The sequence below is a fragment of the Dermacentor variabilis genome, chromosome 9 (assembly GCF_050947875.1).
Source record: "Dermacentor variabilis isolate Ectoservices chromosome 9, ASM5094787v1, whole genome shotgun sequence".
Lineage (NCBI taxonomy): Eukaryota > Metazoa > Arthropoda > Arachnida > Ixodida > Ixodidae > Dermacentor > Dermacentor variabilis.
Genome location: NC_134576.1, coordinates 133,577,186 through 133,596,294, shown reverse-complemented (window position 1 = coordinate 133,596,294; position 19,109 = coordinate 133,577,186). Strand labels below are relative to the sequence as shown.

General features: G+C 50.4%; 1 protein-coding gene across 2 annotated transcripts in view; it reads left to right on the top strand.

The window, feature by feature from the left end:
* Window positions 1-811: 811 nt before the first annotated feature.
* Aps (diphosphoinositol polyphosphate phosphohydrolase 1 Aps) overlaps window positions 812-19,109 on the top strand; it is an 85,453-nt gene continuing 67,155 nt past the window's right edge. The window contains exon 1 of one of the 2 annotated variants that reach the window (XM_075669529.1): window positions 812-1,096. In XM_075669529.1, coding sequence (XP_075525644.1) covers window positions 1,004-1,096 — 93 coding nt within the window. In that variant the 5' untranslated portion in view covers window positions 812-1,003. The remainder of the gene's footprint in view (window positions 1,097-19,109) is intronic. The other variant, XM_075669530.1, reaches the window with a different exon arrangement.

The window sequence follows — 19,109 nt, the reverse complement described above, 5'->3', positions numbered from 1 at the left end:
CCAATTCGTCATTACACATAATAAAAATTTTACACTCAATAATGTGGTCGATAAAGCCCCACAAAAAGCTTCATATTTATTACATGTTATTAAAACAGGTGATAGTCTTCATTTGCGTTTATGAAGCGCCGATACGGTGATGCGTACGCAAAGCAACGTGCGGTGACAACCGAAACCGATATCTACGACTTTAATGTGCTAATAGAACACGCAAGTTTGTTCGAAAACAATCGGTAGAAAACGACAAGGGCATTTTCCAGAGAGACAATATTGACTTTGACTATTGTGACAACGGAAAAGTTGGCGACTTTCGGTATGTTTTCGGTATGTAAAATGAATGACACGGAAAAGTGAAACTACGGCAGCTTTCTGCGCATAAATACACAAGACGTATAGGGTGCGTTCGATTCGTCGTTCAGCGACGTACAACTGACGAGTGTGGAGGAAGGGTACCGGTTGGCCATCGATAAGTGGCAAAGCGATATACCGCAGCCCAACGTCATTTGATAAGTCTGCTGATGCGAAGGTTCGATTTGATAAGCGAGGTCATCAAATGAAAATAAAAAATCAGCTCGCAAGTAATTGCTGTGCGTTCGGCGAAATGTTTCGACGCTGCGGCAATTAATTACCAAAGCATATATAAGGTATGGATTGTTTACAAAAATGCACATTGCTTCTAATTTTTAAAACTGAAGCTCTCTTTTTTTTTAGCTACGCAACTACGGCAACAACGAACCCCCAACCATTTACGCAGGCGTGAGGGGGGTTGGTTGTGACGTCATAGAGCAGAAACTTTTCCCGCGGAGCTTGGCGCACCGCGGGGCGCTGAATCGAAGCCGACCCGAGTCTCAAAAATGGCCGTGGAGCAAATCGAGGCGAGAGCATCGCTCTGGAAGGTTGCGTGCCGCTTCTGCGAGACCTCGCAGCGATGAAATCGTAGGCAGCTGCTCCGCTCAGCACCTTGCGTTCTCCGAGTGCTCGGCCCGTTCCTCGGCGACGAAGCATGAAAGAGAAGCCCAACTCGACTCGCACGTATGACGGGGACGGCTTTCGGCGACGAGCGGCCTGTCTGTGCGTACGCAAGGATGAAAGCGAGGTGAGAGTCTTTCGGACCCCGTGCATTCGCATGCATCTTCGCGACTGGCGTGAACAAACTCACGTGCTGCGCGACCTTCGCACGGCACCTGTCACGCTCGCTGGCCGAGGAAATTTGCGCAGCAGTGAATCCTGTGTTCGCTTTGCGACGACTCGGGCGCCTTTGCGCCGCGAGAGCGGCTCCCGTTTCGAGACATAGACGCCCCGCGAACGGAGGAGAGACTGGTTAAAGAAAACTAAAAGCGGAGGAAACATAAGATGGAGACAGGATTCGAGGATGTGCGTAAAGTTCGTCGGACATGCTCCAAATGCCGTTCGCCTAGCGTGGCGTCGGCTGAGCTGTCGCGCTCCGCAGCTATATATACTTTTTTTTTTCGCCGATTTCTTTCGTTTACTTTATTTCGTTGAGCGATCGTCGGGGGACGACCTTGCTGCCCCAGCGGTTCAATAGTCAATCGAGCGTGCCAGCGCATTCGTCTCCGGCGCGACAACGTACGCGAATTTCTTGCTGATTTTTCTTCCCCAGCCTATGTGTCGTGCTTTGAACGAGATTTAAGTGTGCAGCAGTTTTTCGACGACGCTAACGGCTCTGTCGTCAACAAAAAGAGAATCAAAAGAAAGAAAGTCGACCACGGTAGGAGGTTGCTTTCGTTAATCGGCTCAGCACGCTGTGCATCCTCATGCTCGTGTCAAACGGATTTGTGTAGGTGCGTGTGTTGTATACGTGTACAGCGCATCACCGCAACGTAGATGAGTACTAGTACAAGCGTGCGAAGACTAGAATAGATGGCGTCGCTCGCTTTCGGCTGTGTTTTTTTTTTCTTCTTTTCCTTGGTTTTTCTCTACTTTCTGGCGGGCGGCTAGGCAGCCAGAACTGTAGAAACGACGCGAAAAAAAAAATAATAATAACGCGATCGCGCTATGGGTGCTGCTAGGAGAGCCAGCGCGGCTCCATCTCCGCTCCTCATTCTGACTTTGATTAATCGGTGCGTTAGCACGTGAGACAAGACAGACAGCCAGAGACGTCGTGCGTTCTCCTCCTCTCCTTCTTTATTTTGTCACTTCTCTCGTTATCTTGATCACGCATCGCCGGGTTGTGTACCGCGTGATATGCTGGCGACTTGTGTCGTACAGTACGTAGTACTTACATGAGCACTTTCCGCGGGCCCCGCTCTAGCGAGGAGATCGCGTGCGGCGCCGGATAGATCTGGAATGGGCCAGCCGAAGCAGGCACCGGAAACTTGTTGCCGTAGTTCTCAGCTTCTCAAAAAAAAAAAAAAAAAATGGCGGGGCTTCAGCGCTTGTTTTGTGCGTGTTGTTCAGAGCCCGCAGCAATAGACTCACGGGAATACAGCTGAATTAGCGCCGCATTTGTTTATCGCGTCGTTTCTGCCTTTTTCCGTGCACGGCGTTTAAAACGGTGCTTGATAAACCCGTCGAGTGAACGAAGGTGCGCTTCCACCGAGCGTCGCCTTTATCGAGTCCTTTTTATTTTGGGAATCGGCTCCCTGCTGGCGTTGGAAAAAGTGGGGGAAGGGGGGGGGGGGGGGAGGGCCATGAGAAGCTGCCCTGTTGCTGGTGAGCAGAGACAAATGAGAAAAAACGGCGAAGAATTGAAACAGAAAAGAAAATGTTTTCAGAGCCGTTTAGACCCGCTTAGCGCCGTGTACCCGACGTTGAGGCCCAGCGTGTGAACGCGAAGTTGGCGTTGAAAAAAGATCGGTGTCCCGCCGACCCGTCGCCTGTCGCTGATAATCTCTCGCAGTCTTATTTTCCCATTCGCTGCCTCGAATCCTCCGTCTTCCTGTCACCGGCCGTGTCGTTCTCCTCGAGCTTTGACTTTTTGAAAACTTTGTGGCTAGGCTGGAGAGAAGCACAGCCTGTGTTGGAAGTTTGCAAGTCTTTCGTAACGTAACATCATCTGCTGGATATATCGAGTGACCCGTTGTCAACTTCTTGGACACGGCACCAGTGGCGTCAGCAGTGAGATAGAACTTGCGCCTAGCTGGTGTCAACGTTCGTTTGTGTTTGACCCGTTGCTTATAGCTCAGTGGCTGGTGCTGTTCTGCTGCTGAGAACGAGGTCGTTGGTTCGATTCCCAGCCGCTTTGCAACGACTGCGAAAGGAAAAAAAAAAAGCAGGTGGCACTGTGGGAAGCAAAGGCACTGTGGGAATCATCGATGTAAGCAAAACTTTGTGTTGCTTGTTTTGATTGACGATAATTAGCGGCGATGTTGACGGCGAATGTTTCAATTCTTCAACGTTTAGTCCAACACGATATGATTGATTCGACGTTAAAAGTTTACGTTGCGTGCGCCACAAGTGTTTAACTGCATAGTACACAGAACACGTAGGGGGAGATGTTTACTTGAGGCGTTGCTGTGCGCCATGCTTTATAACCTCTGAGAGGGTTAAACATTTCCATTGCCTCACATGGCACATCGCATCGGTGCAGAAGTATTAAACTTTCAGTGAATATAGGGCTGTGCGTGCCAAAACCAGAATCAGATTACGAGGCACGCCGTAGTGGCGGACTCCGGATTTTGACTATGTGGCGTTCTTTAACGTGTACCTAAATCTAAATGCACGAGTTTTTTCTTTTTTTTTTCGCCCACGTTGAAATGCTGCTGCCGCGGTCGGGATCCAACCCGCCACCTCGAGCAGTGCCACAGCCGCGAAGCTGCCGCGGCGGGCACAGAAGTGTAGATTTGACATGTTACCGCTTCGGCAGTGTCGCTAGACCCTGCGGTGCGCTTTAGTACGGCGCTGCAACTGCTTAAGTTGTCCTCTTGACAAATTTGCATGGTGTTTATTTTTAAGGAATAGCATAAACGTACCGGACCTTGAACTTAAGTTCATCCAGTTTTCCCGCAACTGCTGTCGTGTCTGTAGCAGTAGCGTATCCTTGCCTTCTCCCGTCACCTTTTCCCTATCGTCCCTCCCTCCCCCCCCTCCCCCGCCGTATGCGAAGTGCGAGTGAAGAGTGGCAAGGCTATTATTCACTCGTACTGCGACAGCGTTGGTTCCTCCCTCCTCTCACCCTCCTCTCTACCATTCATTCTCTACCATTGTGCACATTCGACCCGGTGCAAACGTTCAAGCGAGTTTCTGGCGTCGCCTTTCATGTATACACGCTCTCTGAACGCTCCCCCGCCTCCCCCCCCCCCCCCGACGCGGTGTGCCAGACAGCAGCAGCAAAGGAAAAGTAGCGGGAAGAGGTGAAGAAACTTTAAAACTCTAGACATAGCGAAAAATGGTGGCAAGTGTCGGAGCGGCCTAAATAATTCAGTATAATATGCTTGTTTCTACGAACCAGATGTACCATTGGGACAGTGTCGAATTTCGCAATATTGACAAATTTTGTAAAGGCCGACATTTTGAGCCAATAAGAGATCTCGGCCGTAGCAGCCCTCTGGGCCAGTCAGAGCTGACAAGATGGCGCATCGGACGGTGTCCTGAATAGCTCCCCAGTTTCGGTTTCAGTGTACCCGGGAGGTGGATGCATGCGTTGTGACGTCAGGTGCATTGTGTCGCGCCGCTTGGTTTCCGCGATCGCAGTCAGAAGAAACGCACACAGAACTCTTGTTTGTTATATTCTATCACTAGCAACATCGTCGTACCTATTGTAGGCTTATGGCTATGCAAAGCTAAGTAAAATTTGCTCGTGCCGTGACGCCGCGATAACGTCGATGACACCAGCTTGCGGCTATCGAGACCAAATGTGGTATTAAATTAAAAATGTTTCCCAACTGTCATACTCGCTAAATGTGGTCCTATTGCGCGCGAGAGAAGCGTGTGGGAAAGATTCTGCAACCTGGAAAGCATGTGCCGGTATACCCCTTTAAATCTAATTCATTGAGCTGTATCAGTGAGGCATACGCATCTACGATACCAAGAATGCCGCTTTTCATCGTAATAAGGGTATTGGTAAACTGTAAAAAATGCAAAAAAAAAAGAAAGACGAAAGACCGCCGCGATTGCAAAGTTGATATTGTTGTGCTGCATGAGCAGGAGGTCGCAGGTTCGATCCCGACCGCGGCAGTCGCATTCCTATAGGGGCGGAGTGAAAAAAAAAAAAAAGAAGACGCTCGTAAAATATACATTTTGGTGCACGTCATAAAGAACCCCACGGGGTCGAAATTAATCCCGAGTCTCCCACTACGACGTGCCTCACAGTCAGATCGTTTTTTTTTTTTTTGTCCCGTACAGCCCCGAAATTTAATTTTCAAAACACACAGAACTAGTGGCGACAGGACAAGTTCTCGCACCAGCTGAACGGGACGTCATAGACTTTTACTGCGTCTAGTTGTGAACTGCTTATTCGTAAAGTAAGGACTATACATTACATTCAGAAGGAGCAAAAGACGCACGCTAACAGATTTCGAAAAAGCTTTCCTGTGGCCAAAACGACCTGATTACGAGAAAATGTATGTTTACTTTGAAACTCGCCGTGACGTCACAATGAGACGTACCGACGCTGAGGTAGAGGTGCGAAATTGGAGACATGGAAGCTTGGCTTGCATTTCCTCCGGTTACGATCGGCATTATGCTGCGAAATGAATGACACGAACAAACTTTTTGAAACATTCTTTATCAGTCCAAAGTGGTTTATTATCCGACTTTAGGTTTCCTTTAAATCCCTCGTTTAGATCTTTGTAAATCTCAAAGGTAGCTAATGCGTCATGTCAGGTATCTAGGGGAAACGCGGGGACGGCGGGAGATGGAAATTCAAGACGATCTAAGACTTACTTGCCTTGAAAAAGACAAGTCCGTCGACTTGTCGAAACGTTGACTCCCGCTTTTACCTTGTTCTCATTTTGCTCATCACGTCGGGTACGTACGTTGAGCGGGCGGGTAGTATTAATGATAATCACGCGCCACCGAGCACGACAGGCGTTACAGGAACACTGAAGTGAAACGTTAAATGAGTTTATACTGATAAAGTGTTCTTCCAAAACAGTGTTTTCGGTAATTAACGCGGTGATAGGTCGATTATATTATCACACCAAATGTCACGCTGACGTCACTGATTTCATACGTATCTTTTCTTTTTTTTCGTGTTTCAGCCGTGGTTCTTAAAGAGTTCTTGAAAGTTGCCAAGGTCTTAGACTCCGTTTGAAAGCAATGTAGCCGATTGTCACTAATGAAACGATTAACTAGGCTCGAGGAGATGCGGTTAAAAAATACAAGACGTCACGACGGGTTGTTGCGCGAACTCGCCGGCGGCGTCGCTGCCCGTCCTTCTTCTTTACGTATTTTATGGCTTCCATGCAAAGTCTGTTGTCACGGAAAGCGTAGCTTTCTTTTCTTTTTCTGTAGAAGAGTAACTAACTAATGCGGCTCACGGGATCTTTTTATCTATAGTGTCTTTTTTAAAACATCGTAACTCGTAGATAACCGACGGCCAGCCTGATTTGGTAAGCGAGAACGAATTGGTGGCTCTACGAACTTCGTTTCTTGATGGCTTATTTTGTGTCCGGACGTCCGATAAGTCGCTGGTGCGAGCTGGAGCTTCAGATCGTCCGCGAGCTTCGCGTCCGGCTACTGTCCGACGCGAAAGCGTTGATCGAAGCAAATCCTGTTAATCTTATCCAGCGGTAACGCGATAAAGAAAAAACGTTGTTTTTGGCCGACAGAATCGTGTCCAGTAAGGCAGAGGGTCAGCGCGCATGGTCTTGTGTCGAGCCTCCAGAGGCCTCGAGTTCTTTGTGCCCATTTTTTCTGGAGTTTCGACTCTTTAATAGCGATCTGGGGCTGCTTGAGAGGTACATACAGGTTTTGTGCCAAGAAAAGGAAGCAAGTTTTTGTGGAGACGGCTCGCTTCATGTTGCTTCGGCCGGTAGCGGTATAGAGAACGATTTCCAGCATGTCTACCGCCGGGGAGACACCTGTAATTTTCAAGATGTTTGTCAGTCACGGAAAATTTAGGGGACAAAAACAGGAAATTTTCACCTCGGTTGCTTTCAATCAGGAGCATATACCGTGGTATGTGATGTTACTCACGTGGTGCATATCACGAAGGAAGCTAGGTTTTCTTGCTACGCATATATGTGATCCGCAAATAACGGTGTCTGCGGCTCGTTTCGCTAGAGAAGAGGTTAAGGACCGCGCAACGGGGGAGCGATGGGACGAAAAGCGACAGGCGTATAGTAACGCTGATAGACAGGAAGACTGCAGCGGCGTGGATTAGAAAGCGACCGGATGTAACAGATATTCTAGCAGATTTAACAATGAGTAATGCAGTTGGGCAGGCTTCGTGGTATCTGCCCAACTAGATAACCGATGGACTACACGAGCTTTACGGAATGGGTGCCAAGAGGGATAGTTTAATCATGAGTGGGCAGAGAACAAAGTGGTGTGACGAAATTAGGAAACTTGCAGGCACAACCTGGAATCACCTAGAGCTAGACAGAAGTAATTGGTGATTGCTGGGAGGAGCCTTCGTCATTCAGTTGACATAAAGCTTGGCTGCTGCTGCTGCTGCTGATGATGATGATGATGACGACGACGACGCCTCCGCAGACCATATATGGTGGGTGTCCGCGACTTCGCAGAAGGCTGCTTTGAATCAAACTTCGTCCTGGCTGTGAAGGGCGCTTGCGCGACTCCCTGCAGCGCAAGGTGTGCGCTGACGTCACGTTAAGAACGAAAGTCTACGAAAGACAACGCGCGCCATCGAGCTGGTGACTGACGAACACATGTTACCAACGCTGCAGCCTACCGCGTACCTTAATTATATGGCGCACTTGCATGCACTGTACGGCTGAAGGAACTACAAGGAGAAACAGTGGGTGTGCTTTATTAAATGGCGTCGCTTTCTGTACGATGCTCTGGAATGTTACTAAGTCGGGTACAACCTGTGCACCGCTGTGCAACGCAAGAGATAATTTCTACAGATGCACCGCGCAGTTACGTTCGCCCACTCAGGTTACGTAACTGCGGAGGCGAGCTTCTTCCAATGCCAGCGTCTCTCGGAAACTGCGTTTTGAAGCGCAGAAGCGGCACGTGCAGGCACGTGCAGTGCGGCTTTGTGAGCCGAGCTTGTGCTGAATTATCAGCTTATCACCCAGTGTGGAATGGAATCCTTCTGGATGTCCCCAACACGACAGGTGGTATTTGCGGAAGAGTAATTTTGCGGAACCTGCGTCACTGACATCAGATGTCGTCTTATAAGCGTATGTACCCTTACAGAAATATGTTTATCCTCTGTAGAATATCTGCAATAATGACCATGTAGACCTTGTCGTCTTAGAGATTTCTTCACTTTTAGGTATGAGGGAAGTGTAGGCCATCTGTAAACCATCGTTGATGAAAAGTGTAAGACCATATATAGTCTGCCAGCTTACAGGCCACATAGACTTTCGGTACAGCCAGCGTACGACAGGTGATTTGGGATTTACTGATTCACGTAGTTTAAACGTCCCAAAGTACCTGTGGCACCTTGAGAGACCCCGTATAGTGTGAAGAACTCCTGGTCAATTTTAACCCAATCTGGCAATCTGTAACGCGCGTCTAAAGCTCGCGGCACACGAGCCAGAGATCCAATCCCGTTCCGTTCCGAAGACCCTGACGATTTCGCACCAATTCCCGGAATCATTCCGACTGGCCCCAAGCAGTCCCGCAACTCTGATATGGCGTACAGCACAACGCTGCGGCTGTTGCGACATTCAGCGTGCGCGCACACGGGCGTTGTGTTTGCCCCCGTCGACCGAAGGGCGTCGCACTTGCAGAGGCGGCTTGCTTGTTTTCATTTGCGATTGTCTCCAGCCGACCCCCCCTTCCACCGAGCCCTCTCTCTCCCAACGTCCTGTGTTGACATGGGACTCTGTTAGGAGGGCGAGGAGCAAGCGGGTGGTGGAAGGCGGGCTTTACTGTGGCCTGTTGCCGGGGGGTCATTAGCGGACGACCGCGCCGAACCGAGAGCGCTGTAGCTCTCCTCCGATCCTTGACTCCGGATAGCGGTTGGCGTGGCTTTGCGCGTCGCCCTTCACCTTGAAAGTGCTGGTGTGTTCGTTCCTTTACACGCTCACTTTCCTCGCGCGACCACCCTCCCCCGACCTATCCCCGCGCACGCACTTCTTACATTCCAATTTGTTTATCAGACGTCATATGTTGGCACAATTTGTTTATCAAACACCACATGTTGACGCGGGCGTTGCAGGCATCGAGAGTCTATTAGTGTATTTTTCTGTTGGCCGGACCTTCTAAGGTTTCCCTAAAAGAAAATTACTGGAGGGATTTCTGGGTCTACGACCGTTAAACTATCGCGGAAATGGTGGGCATAAGATGAAGTATTGAAGGACTTTGGTATTGCAAAGATGTGTCTAATCTTAGTGATTGTGGTTTCAGGTATTCTTGTGACGTCATTCATTATGTTTAATGTTTGTATGTTACCAATACACTTCTTTTTACTCAAAGCAAGGAGGCAGCGGGTTTCTGCGTACAGGTAAACCGATTGGGAATCATTAAATTTATAATTTAGTATTTTGTTGAAAAGAAACAATTTGCAAATTCACGAATTAGCTTGAAGAATTTTAGGGAAATGTGTATACCTATCAGTCACATGCTAGTTGGAACAGCCATATTCGTATCTCGTGTGGGCACTAGCACCAGAGTTTCCTGTTGTACGTTGGTAAGAAGCTCAGCCTACCTGCATCTCAACCTCCCCCCTCACACACACACCACAACCGCACTTCTTTCATCTACGTTGTTTATCAAACGCACATCGTCGTTAGCATCCCGTGTATACCACTTCTCTGTGGCCCAGACGGCAGCGTTGTATTGTTTGATATTTGGAGAGCACGCTGTCGTCGCCGCGACATAGGCGACGTAACGAGAGGATTGTCTGCCAGCGTTGGAGTCAACACAGCGCGCGCTTTGACAACGCCGCGACCTGACAAGAGCTCCCGCGGCGCTGTACTGACTGGTGCTATATATAGCGAACGTTGGATCACTGCTCGCTGTTGAAACAATCGTGATCTAAAGGAAACAATAGTTCAAAGCGTTGCGAATCGAAGCATACGCTCCAGCCACGGCAGCCCGTTGTATTTTCACGACGCTCACGTGCCCTGTCGCGCCGGAAATGTCCGCTGGGGCGGCGCCACCTTCCCAGGTATCATAAGCTTTACAGCACGGACAACACCAAATCGGATCTCAGCTGTGGCCCGGAATAGTACCACCACGGTTGTGATGTGTGTACAGATCTGTGTACAAAAGGACGCTGTCAAATTTCACGGCGCCAATACGTGCGCGGACTTGAAACAAAGCATATATAGCGACGGGAGACGTGAGCTCAGTCGGAACACGGAGCGAAAACCAAGCAGCCGCTCTGCGTTCCGACTGCTCACGTGACTCGATCGCGTAAAATTGGTTTCGCTATGTTACACGTTGTTGCGTTTCGCCTGCGACACGTGGTTTTGCCGGCGCGACTGCGGCGGGGCGGCAGACATTTTGGCCCGATCGTCGTCGCCGCAACACTCATCGCCAGGTGTTTCCAGGCGCGACTGCGGCGATGCGACCGCCTAGGGATCATCCTCGCATTCCAGTCATTGTGCCCGAAACAGGCGATGCCAAAGCAGGGATCTCATTCCAGTCATTGTGCCCGAAACAGGCGATGCCAAAGCAGGGATCTCATTCCAGTCATTGTGCCCGAAACAGGCGATGCCAAAGCAGGGACCATCCTCTCATTACAGTCATTGTGTCCGACCGGCAGCGCCACGACAGGGTGCTACGAGATCGTGCTCGACATGGTGCTACGGCATCGCTACGACAGTGTGCGTCACCATTAGCCCATTGTACATTCACGTGCTCGTCTTTTGAGGGGTTCCTTCTTGCCCTCAACTGCGAGAGTATAAAAACAGCTGCCCCCGGACGCCAAGAGGAGGGCTCCGATTTCTTCTGTCGAGTGAAGTGCTCTCCCGTCTCTCTACTTCGGTCAACCTGACCGCCAACTCTTTGCGATGTTAAAATAAACAAGTTGTTTCGTTGTTACCAGTCGACTCATGCTTTGCCGGGACCTTCGGATGCTTCCAGTTGTACCCCAGGCCGCCAGGCCAACGCTACCCTTGGGGCTTGCGACCCAGGTACAACCACGGGCGTCAGCGCCGAGTTCCCAACAGATCGTACCAGCAGTCCGATTCAAAACATCTGGTTGCCAGCGGTGAGATCGCCTCCGACTTCAAACAACTGTCTGCCAGCGGTGAGATCGCGACAACGGAGGCCAGCAGCGAAGAGATGCAGTTGACTGTATGCTGAGCAGCTCAACGACGATCCGGGAGCAGTGCAACGAGCCCTGTGTGACGACTGGTTGCCTGCAGCGGAACGACTGCGCGGAATTCCTGCCTGCGAGGTTTGGTGAGTGCGGGACTTTCTTCTTCTGAGCTTTGCCAGGCTTTTGTTAGTGTTAGAAACAGAGCTGGTAATTGTGGTTGTCGTTGCTGCCGGGTTAGTTGCGGCAAGACAATAGTAAGCAGTAGAGAAAGCAGCATTCAGAGCAGCCATGGATTTGAAGTCGTTGCGCAAACCGAAATTGTTGGAGCTTGCAAGAGAGTTGGGTCTGGATGTCTCAGACAAACTAAGAAAACCTGAACTGCTAAAGGCTATTCTTGAGTTAGAGGCTGAGGATGACGAGCTGTCGGAATGCCTTGAGACTATTGAGGAGAGGTCAAAAAGACAGGAGCGCGAACTTAAAGAGCAAAAAGAGAAACAGGAGCGCGAACTTAAAGAACAGAAAGAAAAAGAAGAGCGTGAACGTAAAGAACAGAAAGAGCGAGAGCAACAAGAGAAAAAAGAAGAGCGCGAACACGCTTTGGAAATGAAGCGTCTCGAGGTAGAGATGGAACGCGCTCGTAATGGAAGTCAGGCACACGGTGCAGGAGAACGAGTATTGTTCAAAATGACTGACCTGATGCGGCCGTTTAAGCTTGGAGAGGACATTGGTTTGTTCCTGGTTAACTTTGAGCGAACGTGCGAGAAGCAGGGGTTCTCTCGGGAAACGTGGCCACAGCGCTTGCTCACTTTGTTACCCGGCGAGGCGGCCGACGTAGTCGCTCGCTTGGATAGAGAGGAGGCAGAGGATTTCGACACAGTGAAATCGAGTCTTCTAAAAAAGTACCGGCTGTCTGCGGAGGCGTTCCGTCGGAAGTTTCGGGAAAATGAGAAAGGCAGAAGTGAGTCATATACAGAGTTTGCGTATAGGCTTATGTCGAACATGCAGGAGTGGCTCAAAGAAGAGAAAGCGTTTGGTGACCACGATAAAGTTCTGCAGTGTTTCGGGCTAGAACAGTTTTATAGTCGGTTACCTGAGAACGTGCGATACTGGGTCTTGGATAGGCCAGACGTGAGTACGGTGGCTAGAGCCGCTGAACTAGCCGAGGAGTTTGTGACGCGTCGGGCTCGCGGAGCTAAGGACGGTCAAAAGGGTGAATTTGGCTCGAAGTTTGAGAGGCCGAAGTTCACACCCATGAGAGCAAAGGGGAACACGCGTAGTGCGGATGCGAGTGGAAGCAGTGCGACCGAACCTAAGGAGACGGCGGCAGCCGAAGCCGAACGCAGAAAGCGGTTCGAGATGAGGCGAGCGGGCGTTTGTTATACGTGCCAGAAGCCGGGTCACTTTTCGGCGCAGTGTCCGGAAACAACACCAAAAGTTGTGTTTTTTTCAATAGGCAGCACTGACGAGAACATGAAGCTTCTCGAGCCTTACATGCGAGACCTCCTCGTGAACGGGAAAGAGTGCCGAGTGCTTCGCGATTCCGCAGCTACGATGGATGTAGTTCACCCATCTTACGTAGAACCCCATATGTTCACGGGCGAGTGCGCGTGGATCAAGCAAGCCGTGGAAGCTCATAGCGTGTGTCTGCCAGTAGCAAAGGTGCTTATTGAAGGACCTTTCGGAGCGCTTGAGACAGAGGCGGCAGTGTCATCTATGCTGCCACCCCAGTACCCGTACCTATTTTCAAACAGGTCCGATCACCTCCTGCGCGAGAAGGGGCTTTTGTTTGGTGAAGCTAGTGTTCAGGCCTTAACCAGATCGAAGGTTCGGGAGCTCGCTGCAAAGGCGGTAGTTGCGGGGCCGACGTTATCAAACAACGAAAAAGGGTCAGAGGCGCAGCAAGCTGATATGCCGAGCACGCCCGAACTGAATAAAATTGAGTCTGTAACGTTAAAGGCACCAGATACTGGAGAGGAAAATCCCGATGCGGGAAAGTTAGAAGAGCTATCTACTGATTTGCTCATCGCGCCTACGTCACACGGACTTGATAGGTTGCTAAAAGTCAGCCGGTCGGCTTTGATAGCCGAGCAAAAAAAGGATGGCAGCCTGGAAAACGTGCGCTGCAATGTCAAAGAAGGTATCGCCAGGAAAACTGCGCGTTTTGTGGAAAGGGGTGGAGTCCTGTACCGGAAGTATCTAGACCGCCGAGGAGTGGAGTTCGATCAGCTGGTCGTGCCTCAATGCTATCGTCAGGATCTGTTGCGCTTGTCACATGGGGGTTCGTGGTCCGGACACCTAGGAGTTAAGAAAACTAAGGACCGTCTCTTGCAAGAGTACTATTGGCCAGGGTGTTTTCGGGACGCAGACCATTTCGTGAGGACATGTGACACTTGTCAGCGGGTGGGCAAACCAGGGGACAAATCGAGGGCGCCGTTGAAATTGGTACCTATCATTACGGAGCCTTTTAGACGGCTCGTTATTGATACTGTGGGACCTCTGCCGGTAACAGCCACGGGGTACAGACACATTTTGACTGTGATCTGCCCAGCGACAAAGTTCCCTGAAGCAGTGCCGCTTAAAGAACTCAGCTCAGTTGAGATAGTTAATGCACTACTGTCCATATTTGCGCGAGTTGGTTTTCCTGCGGAAATCCAATCAGATCAGGGCACAGTGTTTACTAGCGCTTTGACGACAACTTTTCTCGAAAGGTGTGGGGTAAAGCTGTTACACAGCTCAGTGTACCACCCACAGTCGAATTCCGTTGAGAAGCTCCACTCCGTCATGAAGCGCGTGTTGAGAGCGTTGTGTTTTGAACATCGAACTAACTGGGAGCTGTGTCTGCCTGGGGTGATGTTTGCTTTAAGGACCGCGCCGCATGCGGCTACGGGGTTTTCGCCAGCTGAACTGGTGTACGGTCGCTCGCTTCGATCTCCGCTTCGCATGCTTCGAGAATCATGGGAAGGTAGGGGCGACGACCCAGTCGTGGTGGAGTACGTACTTAAGCTCCTCGAACGCTTAAGAAGGGCACAGGAGTTGTCAGGTGAAGCAATGACAAAGGCCCAGCAGAGGGCCAAGGTTTATTATGATCGGACAGCCAGGGCCCGTCGTTTTGAGGTTGGCGATGAGGTCATGATATTGCGCACATCGCTAAACAACAAACTAGACGTGCAGTGGGAGGGCCCAGCACGAATTGTTCAGAAACTGTCGGACGTTAACTACGTGGTAAGTCTGCCAGGAAAGCGGAAAGCACAGCAAGTTTACCACTGTAATCTGCTCAAACCTTATAGACAAAGGGAAGCAGTGGTGTGCATGATGGTAAACGTTCCTGAAGAGCTCCCGGTCGAGCTTCCGGGACTAGGCTCAGTGACGAACAGGGAAGACACCGGTCAAGTCATTAGTGACCTTATCAGTAAAGCACCGCTGTCGCCCGAGCAGAAAACCGAACTACACCAGCTATTACAAGAGTTTCAAGGTCTGTTCTCTGAGAGGCCTGGTAGGACTTCTGTACTTACTCATGATATTGAACTTACCTCCCCAGAGCCAGTACGATCCAAGGCGTATCGGGTGTCACCCCGCCAGAGCGATATTATGGAGGCTGAGGTAAAGAAAATGCTACAGCTCGGTGTTATTGAGGCAGGTGAGAGTGATTATACCTCCCCTTTGATTTTAGTTGAGGTACCGGGCAAGGAACCTCGTCCTTGCGTCGACTACCGCAGGCTTAATTCCATCACTAAGGATCAAATTTATCCGATCCCTAACATCGAGGAGCGCCTTGAGAAAGTTAGTAGCGCTCAGTTTATTTCCACCCTAGATCTTGTCAGGGGTTATTGGCAGGTTCCACTTACAGAAGAGGCTAGTAGGTATGCGGCGTTCATTTCACCAATGGGAACATTCCGTCCTAAAGTGTTGAGTTTTGGTTTGAAGAACGCGCCATACTGTTTTTCAAGTCTCATGGATAAAGTGTTGCGGGGACAGCAAGAATTCGCTTTACCGTATCTAGACGACGTAGCGATATTCTCCGCATCCTGGTCTGAGCATATGACACACTTGCGGGCAGTGCTAACCCGCCTGCGCGAAGCAGGCTTGACAGTCAAGGCTCCTAAGTGCCAGTTAGCACAGGCCGAGGTTGTCTACCTCGGTCACGTGATTGGTCAGGGTCGTCGCCGCCCCTCTGAAATAAAAGTGGCCGCTGTGCGAGACTTTCCGCAACCGCGCACAAAGACCGATATTCGGTCGTTCTTGGGTGTCGCCGGCTACTATCAGAGGTACATCCCTAGGTACTCTGATATCGCGGCTCCCCTGACGGATGCTCTAAGAAAGACAGAGCCTCAAACAGTCGTCTGGGACGAGACAAAGGAAAGAGCTTTTAGCGCCCTAAAGAGTGCCCTAACAAGCCAGCCTGTGCTACGATCGCCAGACTATACAAAAGGGTTCATTGTTCAGTGCGATGCTAGTGAGCGAGGCATGGGCGTTGTACTGTGCCAACGGGAAAATGGAGAAGTAGAACACCCCGTCCTGTATGCTAGTCGTAAGCTGTCCAGTCGTGAGCAGGCGTATAGCGCCACCGAGAAAGAGTGTGCGTGTCTCGTGTGGGCCGTTCAGAAATTGTCATGCTATCTAGCCGGCTCGAGGTTTATCATTGAGACGGATCACTGCCCTCTCCAATGGCTGCAGACCATCTCTCCCAAAAATGGCCGCCTCCTGCGCTGGAGCCTCGCTTTACAACAATATTCCTTTGAGGTGCGTTACAAAAAGGGGAGTCTCAACGGTAACGCCGATGGCTTAAGTCGAAGCCCCTAACGTAGGAATCAGCCTCAAAATTGTTTGTTACTGATGTTTTTCTTCCTGAGGCAGGATTTTTTTTTAACATATTGCTTTTGTTTAGTGTTTCAAAGTGATGATATGCTTTCTAGTGCAATTTTTCAATTTGTGGACGCGTTCTGAGTGATGCTAGACTACTGTAAGGAACTAGGCAGTGGTATAAAAAGGGGAAAGAGCCTGGCAGGGCTTAGTGAGGGTTGTGCCGTGCTTGCTGACTGAGCGGTTGAGTTTCAGCGTAGTTCTAACGCTTGCCGGGAACGAGAACAAAAATGTGAACTCTCCCGAAGTCACTTTGCAGTGTCCCGTGCGAACCTGAACATGAGAACGAGGCCTTCTCTGTGCGCTGCGCTCAAGAAACGTCGAGGGACGCCCGACTTCGGTTATGAGCATCATCGAGCGACATCCCTCCGGATAGCGGATGCAGTCCCCTGTCCATCGGGATCTCCTTCCCCCGGCGGGGCGGTCTGTTGCGTTTCGCCTGCGACACGTGGTTTTGCCGGCGCGACTGCGGCGGGGCGGCAGACATTTTGGCCCGATCGTCGTCGCCGCAACACTCATCGCCAGGTGTTTCCAGGCGCGACTGCGGCGATGCGACCGCCTAGGGATCATCCTCGCATTCCAGTCATTGTGCCCGAAACAGGCGATGCCAAAGCAGGGATCTCATTCCAGTCATTGTGCCCGAAACAGGCGATGCCAAAGCAGGGATCTCATTCCAGTCATTGTGCCCGAAACAGGCGATGCCAAAGCAGGGACCATCCTCTCATTACAGTCATTGTGTCCGACCGGCAGCGCCACGACAGGGTGCTACGAGATCGTGCTCGACATGGTGCTACGGCATCGCTACGACAGTGTGCGTCACCATTAGCCCATTGTACATTCACGTGCTCGTCTTTTGAGGGGTTCCTTCTTGCCCTCAACTGCGAGAGTATAAAAACAGCTGCCCCCGGACGCCAAGAGGAGGGCTCCGATTTCTTCTGTCGAGTGAAGTGCTCTCCCGTCTCTCTACTTCGGTCAACCTGACCGCCAACTCTTTGCGATGTTAAAATAAACAAGTTGTTTCGTTGTTACCAGTCGACTCATGCTTTGCCGGGACCTTCGGATGCTTCCAGTTGTACCCCAGGCCGCCAGGCCAACGCTACCCTTGGGGCTTGCGACCCAGGTACAACCACGGGCGTCAGCGCCTAGTTCCCAACAGATCGTACCAGCAGTCCGATCCAAACAACGTCCAGCGCCAGTCCTATCGCTTCTTTCTTTCTAGCTCGTGTCTCTGTATCGCGCTTTTTGTTTTAATGATCGGTTACACAAGCTCCTCCATATGTCAGTTCTGTTAATGTTCACCGTGCTGTTGAATTCCGTCAACGTGGGCGCTTTGCGTGGGCCCTTTGAGCCAATCAGAGAGGGCATGGCCGTCGTAGCTGTGAGCTGGCTAACGCGATTGCTGAAATAAGCAATAAAGCTAACCCGCACGCTCGTAAAATAGTCTACTAAACTATTCTTCGTCCTGTATGCGGGCTGTAGCACTTCAACACGAGAGGGCTGGAACGTAACAAATAGCAAAAACAGAGCACGACGCACCTCCCTCTCTGTAGTCTCGGTTCCTGCATGTTTACGCCTGCGTGCCTGCAAGTTTCGGCGAGACTGCTCTATGTCAAGCAGTCGCCTTCGCGCTTCCATGCGCAACGCGAAGGCGCATCAATGCACTGCACTGTCTCTCTCAGACGATTGGCAGTAAAACGTGCAACCTTTCTTTTCGCGTGCTTCCCGACTGGCGACCCTTAGGATTCATATGCCGGGAGGCTCTTCCGCCGGCGTTTTATTTGCAGATTTCTGTTTCAATAAGGCAGCCCGTTTCTCTGTCCATAAAAGGCTGAGCTTCTGCGTTCTCGCGCCCATACAGGCGCCCGTGCGTGCGTGTGTGTGCGTGTGTGCGTGCGTGTGTGTGTGTGTGTGTGTGTGTGTGTGTGTGTGTGTGTGTGTGTGTGTGTGTGTGTGTGTGTGTGTGTGTGTGTGTGTGTGTGTGTGTGTGTGTGTGTGTGTGTGTTTCCGTGGGCGTGTGTGTCCGTGGGCGTGTGTTTCCGGGTATCGATTGGGTGCGCCTTAGTTTGTACGCGGCTGACGGAATTCTGCGTCAAACGACTGCAAGCGTACTAAAATGTCAAGGCGCCATCACAGTTTACCGACGTGCAGAGGGGTTTGTCGCTTAAATTAACAGCGATTGGTTAGTATTACTGGGATAAAAATTTTTACGGTCGCATGTAGGCCGTTGCCCTCGGTGTCCGTCAGAGTTATGGTGTTTGTCCTTGGTCGCCGAGGGATCGAATAATAATCATAGTAAAGAAAAGCTCCCGCGTGGCTTTAGGTGATGACGCACCAAATTGTGCAAACCGTGGCGACCCTAATTGTGTGCCCACATATCCCGAGTTCGTCTGCCGGCACGTGCTAGCGCTGCATGCTTCCTACGCAGAAATGACGATGCTACTGGTAATGCAGGCACATTTTTCCCAGAATTGAGCGATCACGTAGACGACAGCAAGTCGAAAGAACATAGGTATTAGTCAGAGCAATGACAAATTGTAATGATGATGATAATTATTATGAAGACTATCCCGCATGTAGTTCGTAGCATCGCCGTGTTTCTTGTTTTTTTTTTTTCGACGCTGTCGCGCCATTGTTGGGATTTGTTTTGTGCTTTCGATTGCCAAATACGTGCTGGTCACGCCAGCATTTGCCAGCCATATAGTGTCATTGCCAGCAGCTCATTGGTCGTGGCCTCTGTAGATGGTGATACCGGTCGGGGCGGCGTTCATGAGTATAGGGAGGAGGCTATATCAGTCACGTAACTGACTGTGGTATAATATATGTGTACGTGTGTAATATTAAATAGCTGGTTAAATAATAACTACGAAGTTCAATCTAATTAAAAACAATACAAATATTATTCGAGGCTTCTTCAGGTTGCCCCCAACCTTGTCAAGCTTCAAAA